This window comes from Austrofundulus limnaeus, unplaced genomic scaffold (genome assembly GCF_001266775.1).
Source record: "Austrofundulus limnaeus strain Quisiro unplaced genomic scaffold, Austrofundulus_limnaeus-1.0 Scaffold6, whole genome shotgun sequence".
Taxonomy (NCBI): Eukaryota; Metazoa; Chordata; class Actinopteri; order Cyprinodontiformes; family Rivulidae; genus Austrofundulus; species Austrofundulus limnaeus.
In genome coordinates this window covers 1,448,890-1,455,115 of record NW_013952408.1, presented here as the reverse complement: position 1 = coordinate 1,455,115, position 6,226 = coordinate 1,448,890, and the positions used below count along the sequence as shown (strand labels likewise).

Sequence of the window (6,226 nt, the reverse complement as noted above, 5' to 3'; positions counted from 1 at the left end):
CTTGATTTTTTTTCTAAAATGCCCTGCTTAATATCAAATATGAAAAGGTTAAAAGTCATAAAGAAATGTTAAATAAGGACAAACAAAAACACGTGATTTGTCAGAATGATTTRTTAAAATTTTTATCTAACAGATAGTCCAACTAAATCATCTAATTAAACTTTTGTTTATGAGAATAATTGTTTATAATAAAATTTTACGACATATAACTGTGCATTCACGTTAACATATATAAACACTGCGCATATAATGCAGGCGAGTTATTGTTTTAAATGTAATTGCAAAAGTAAAAAAAAATATATATAATACATTAAAAAGCTTTTCCACTTGTTTCTGTCAGGTCTAGGCTATAGCGCCCTCTGGCGGTGGAAAATCATAAACAAAGTGCTGAAACTTGATCTGGAACCAGCAGCAGGCCAAGTTTTCCTTCAGAAAAACTCACGTGAGGCAGAATTAAACTTTCAATAGAGACTAGATTGTMAAAAAAAAACCTCTTCCAGTTTGAAGCAAAAACGTTATAAATCTGACAGAAACAGTCATTGAGCTCAAAAACCTGTGATCAATGGATAAACCCTCTGCACTCCAGGAGAAGGTAGTCCTTAATGAAGGTGGGCAGATTCAGTTTTGGGACCACTCTGTGTACTCGCCCCTCCAGGAGGCTCCTGAGTCGACAGCGTGCCAAGTGCTGAAGGGAGCGAGGGGTCATGGCCAGAGAGAAGATGGAGTCGAAGAACTCTCTGTTCTCCTGGTTGGGTTAAAATAAACATAAAGCRATTAATCCTCTCAGTATCACCTATTCAGTTATTTTTAGCCTTTTTAAATATAAAATATAYACCTTAGGTGCTTAAATTGTTCCTCACAACCTGAGACAATTCATTTTCTGTCCTAATTTAAATGTGTCATGTAAGAAAAATCTCGCTACTATTTATAATATTCATTTGAAATGGTTTTAAACAACAATTTTAAACTTGTAATCAGATCATAACACTTTTAAAGTGATATGATCTATAAATATTCTACAAAAAAATAATTTTCTAAAAAAACATGGTGAAAAGTTAATCATGGTTTAACGGTGGAAACAACTTGCCACTAAGGCCTCCGTGGGCACAGACTCCGCCCAGGTGTCTGTGACTTTGAGGTGGCTGTAGGCGTTCAGGAGGACCTCGATGGTGGCCGGAGACTCGGAGCAGTGCTTCAGAACCTGGAACACATCACATCTCACAGCAGAGCYGGTGGATTCATGCAATCATTTAAGTTCGTGAGTGAGCTTGTGACTCCACAGAACTGAAGAAATAAAGTAATTAAACACTTGTGAAATGAACAGATTGGTCTTCCCTCCGGGGGTTTAACTGGAAATTATGCAATTAGTGCTAATTAATCTCCTATTAACACTTGCCTAATTAGGAACCAGGCATTTTGTCTAGTGCACGTGGGTTCGCTGATAGTTGTAGTCTGTTTCCTGYGGAGAGTGCCACACTTCGTGTTGTGTCATGGAATGGGAATGATTTGAATGTGAATTTGAGAAGTCTCCGATGAACGCTGCAGTGCTTCAAGACTCCTAATCTGTTCCATGTGCAGCRCTCGCTAATTATGCAAAACGAGCCACCTTGATGAGTAATTTGTTCACAATATCAATGCAATGTATTACTATAAATCATCCTGAACATCGCTAAATGCTTTTGCACGTGTTACTGTTTTGATACCATGGGGAGAGCGCCGGGCCACACTCGGATGGAGCCATGGTTGAGCAGAGCCCGAACAATCCTCTCGGGGCGATGTGCAGCCTTGTAGCACACCACCTTCAGGATCTTGTGCATGGGAGCCTCGCCGTCRTAGTCCATGTTGTTGACGCAGGCGCCGTTGGCCAGCAGCAGGTCCACCACATCTGGATTTGCGTTCTTACAGGCCATGTGCAAAGGAGAGTGTCTGTCCTGGTCCACCGACCGGATGTCGGCGCCTGCCAACAGCAGGGTCTGGCACACCCCGAAGTAGCGCGCGAGTTCCTGCGCCTCCTGAGGCTGCGAACATGCCGCGTTCAGGGCAGTGAGGCCCTCGTCGTTCTGCTTGTTCACGTCGGCGCCGTAGCGCAGGTAGAGCTCGACGTGATCCAGGAGCCCGTTCCTAGCTGCAACGTGTAAGGGAGTGTCGTCCTCATCCAGGCTGCGGCCGCTGATTGCAGCACCGTACTGAAGGAGATACTTGGCACATCTGCCAGCACAATTACAGGAGAGAGAGAGARAAAAACAAAACAGGATAAATTAGATCAGTCAATCCCCAACTTTTTTTTAAATTCAGCATTGAAATAGGCATTTTACTCTAGATAAGCTTAAGTGGCCCTTCATCATTGCAACCCATTATGTTCTAAATGGGATTAATTAAAATGATTTCAAATTTTAAGTCATTAAACATCACTCCATTTGATCATATTTGCTTGTGGGCTGTATTAGACCAACAGTAAAAACTTAGCAGCATTACGGTAATTCTTCCAGCACTTGTTTGCTCGCCTTATAATTGAATTTAAAGGCCTTTTTTCTTTCTTTGTTTTAATGTATTGCATTGGATCACATTGTTCTAATGAGAGTTGGAAATGGAGATCATATTTCTCCAGTTTTAGCTTCTCTCTATTGAATCCCTGTGAAATTCCGAATAGAATTAAACATTTTACTTCTAACATCAACAACCAAGAAGCTCCATCATATATTAAAGATCTTATTGCACCACTTTTTCCCAACGGAGCACTTCACTCTCAGACTGCAGGTTTGCTTGTGGTTCCTAGAGTTTATTAACGTAGAATGGGAGGCAGAGCTTTCAGTTATCAAGCTCCTCTCGTGTGGAACCAACTTTCTGTTCTGTTCTGTTCTGTTCTGTTCTTCTCTGTAACACTTTATTAATCCCAAAAGGAAATTAAATGCTGTTGTAACTCATATTATCCTGGTTTTGTTAAAGAGTTGTCACAGATCCTGATGGCTGTAGGCAGGAAGGATCTCCTAGCGGGACGTCTTACAATGGATCTGAAGACRCCTTGAATGAAGACACTCTGTTGTATGACAGTCTTATGAAGAGGCTGCTCAGTGTTGTCCATGGTATGGTTAGAAAGCCTGGCAGGGAGATGCTGGAGTCAGGGATATAATCCTGCATCCATGTTTCAGTGAAACACATAATACTGCAGTCCTCTGGCTGGGTTCTTGTTAGGGCTTGGAGTCTGTCCACCTTGTTCCCCTACAATCTCCCAATTGCCCATCATGATTGATGGAAGAGATGGTTTGTGCTTCCTCCTTCTCTCAATCTTCTTTGCTCCTGCTCTGCATCCATGGCTCCTCCTTTTCAATTCACGTGGGATTCGGGGGCAGTAATCGAGGCTGTAGTTGAGGTATTATTTGAGCTTTTGAGATGTTAATCAGCTGCTCCCGGTTATAACAAACCACCATGTTGCTGTGGTTATGCATCATAACAAATGTCCAAAAGCAAAATAGGTGTTAGCAAAAATGCTTCCAGCTGCATTGTATCTAATAGCAAGGGGAATAATAAGAAAAATATAAAAATCAGAAAAAGAAAAATTAAAAAAGTTTAAAAGTATCTTAAAATGACTGTAGCAGAGATACTCCAACATGCTGCCATCTTGAAATCAAAAGGCTGATACTCTGTCTACTTTTAAGACTAGACTTAAGACTTTCCTTTCCTGATAATTCCTATAGTTGGGKTTGGTTTCCTGAGTTATTCCTTAGTTCTGCTATTGGCTTCTGTGTTTGTTTGGGTCTCTTTCCTGGCCCCAAGTCCAGCTGGTTGAGGCAAATGGCTGCCTGTCATGAGCTTGGGTTTGCTGGAGGTTTCTTCCTGTTAAAAGGGAGTTTTTCCTTTCCACTGTCGCCAATGTGCTGCTCAGGATGGGACACTGTGATGAAGCAAAGATTCGGCGCAGTCTGCTGGCTTCTTTGCATTTATTATTTTGTGTGTGTGTGTGTGTGTGCGGTGCCCTGAGACAACAGTTGTTGTGACTTGGTGCTATACAGTATAAACTGATTTACTTACTCAAGGGATTCAGGACAAGTGCAAACGTGCAAAGGCATGAGGCCGTCTTCCGTGACAGCGTTTGCATTTGCGCCGTGCATYAGCAGCAACTTGGTGCACTCTGGCTGGCAGTTCTCGCAGGCCTCGTGCAGGGCCGTGGTGCCTCCAGGCGCCAGGTCTACGTTGGCCCCACGCTGAAGTAAGAGGTGCAGGCAGTCTGCAAATCCTCGACCAGCGGTGATGTGGAGCGGCGTTGTCAGCTCCTGCTCGTAAGTCAGAGACCAAAGTCCTGCCAGCGGGAGCAAAAAAAAATGCAGCATTTCAGTGTTAGGAGCAGCAGACGTGTGACAAGAGCTTCTGTTTAGCAGATCACATTTTAATGTATTTCTCATGGCATGCTCTTTTTGGATGCTTGCATTTCCCCTAAACTACTTAAAACCTACTGAGGCTCCTGTAGTTCAACCTGAAGTTCTTCCACTCCTCTAAGTTACTAGTGTCATAAATGGCATCAGCGAGGTAGCTGTACTCATCATCGTCCACGATGCTGAGAAGAGTCAGCTCATCTCCCACAAGCAGAGAGTTCCAAAACTGCAGGATGCAGCCCGAGGCCTTGGCTGTGGCGATCACGTCTTCGCGATACTTCTTTGGCTTCTTCCACTTTATCTTAGGCCCCAAAGAAGCCATTTTCCAGTTGGTTTGTTTGTTTTTTGATGCGTGGTTTCTGGTGAAGGGGTTGCTTATGCGAGTTGTTTGTGCGGATGGAGCTATTTCAGGGAGGTGTCATGTGATATGTTGACCCTGTAAACTGTGGAAGTGTAATTCGTGGAAGCCAGTGACTGTGCAAAATGAAACCTGACCTATTTTTTTAAAACGTGTCGCCTAAAGTTAACCAATAGTCAAATTTGCATGAAACCGTTTCATCCATCCATCCATCCGTTATCGATACCTGCTTCTTCCTTTCAGGGTCACGGAAAATCATTTCACAATCATCTAAATATTTTATACAACCTAGGAAAACGTTGAAGTGAAAGTTGACCTAGATTTAGTTGAATGAGTCATAACTGAGTCTAATGACAAAACAATAGGTTGAATATAAAATCAAATAATGACTGGGACTAAATAAGAAGTAGACATGAATGGTTTCTATKATTATTTTTTCATGATCTGTTTCTATAAATATAGCATCCAGCATCTTTAAAAGCTGCAGCAGGGTGAGTCACTTCTTATAGTAGCACTAAAAAGATCAAACAATTACTTTAATTCAAGATTTTTTAATGCTTTGTCAAATCAAATGAGTTTATAAATAGATCCTGATTTACAGCAGAGACTTTTTCATACCTGCCCCTCGAGCAACCCAACGCATCTCCCCTCCCTGCGGCTCTATGATGAGGTTTGCCGTGGACCCTCTTGGGAAAAAACGCTTCAAAGCCTCCAGGTCTCCTGTATACAAAGCATTTTGGATGACCACATCATGGCAGGTACCTGGTGGCCGGGTGTAGCTGGACCTGAGTGGTGCTCTGTCCATAGCCTCTTTCCTCAGCATGTAGCTGCTGAGGTGATGGGAGGCCAGCCGCCTGTTGAACTTGTGCCTCTCCAGCATTTCTTTGTCAAGTTCAAGTGAGCGCAAGGCCGTGGATGTGAAGACAAAGCTGTCTCCAGACATTTTAGCTGTGTCTTTAGGGCAGAAAATAATGTATGATGAGTAAAAAAATGCTTTTAAAAAGACCTGTCTCACTTCTGTTTTTGTTGCTGAACTCTCTCTGGCTGTTGTCCACTTTTAGCCTGCCGGCTGTTCACACGGTTGGGTCACAGGGTTGTTTTGGTATTCAGTATGAGACCCTCCCTGCAGTGTGACAAGTTGGGCYTATTTTTATGTCTCACATGCAGCCACTCCAACCTCTCATGTTTTGCCTTTCACCCAGCCATGAAGTTTTTTTGTTTTTTTTGTGTGTGTGTGTCAGGCTGCAAAAGAGTTAAACAGATTAATGCTCAAGTCATTTTGGAATTAATAAAAAAATGCTGTCTTTTTTTTGGTAAATTTTACATAAAGAATAAAAAAAATGTAATGCCCGATCTAAATATTAATCACTAACTGCAAGGATGGGTTGTTGACACAGAGGGCCTCATACAGCTGCACTTCAATGTAAACCAGTGCGATAAATTACTGTACTTAATTTAACGGTTTTGTTTGTTTATTAAATATTATATTATATTATAT

At 42.1% G+C, this 6,226-nt stretch overlaps 1 protein-coding gene across 1 annotated transcript; it reads right to left on the bottom strand.

Annotated features, from left to right (window-relative positions):
• Positions 1-5: 5 nt before the first annotated feature.
• Positions 6-5,768, bottom strand: asb10 (ankyrin repeat and SOCS box containing 10; the record flags this gene model as incomplete). The annotated part of the gene is given in 5 exon segments (XM_014029911.1): positions 6-745; positions 1,088-1,201; positions 1,704-2,208; positions 4,030-4,297; positions 5,347-5,768. Coding segments are annotated over 5 exon segments (1,398 nt in total). The 3' UTR covers positions 6-559.
• Between the last annotated feature and the right edge of the window lie 458 nt (positions 5,769-6,226).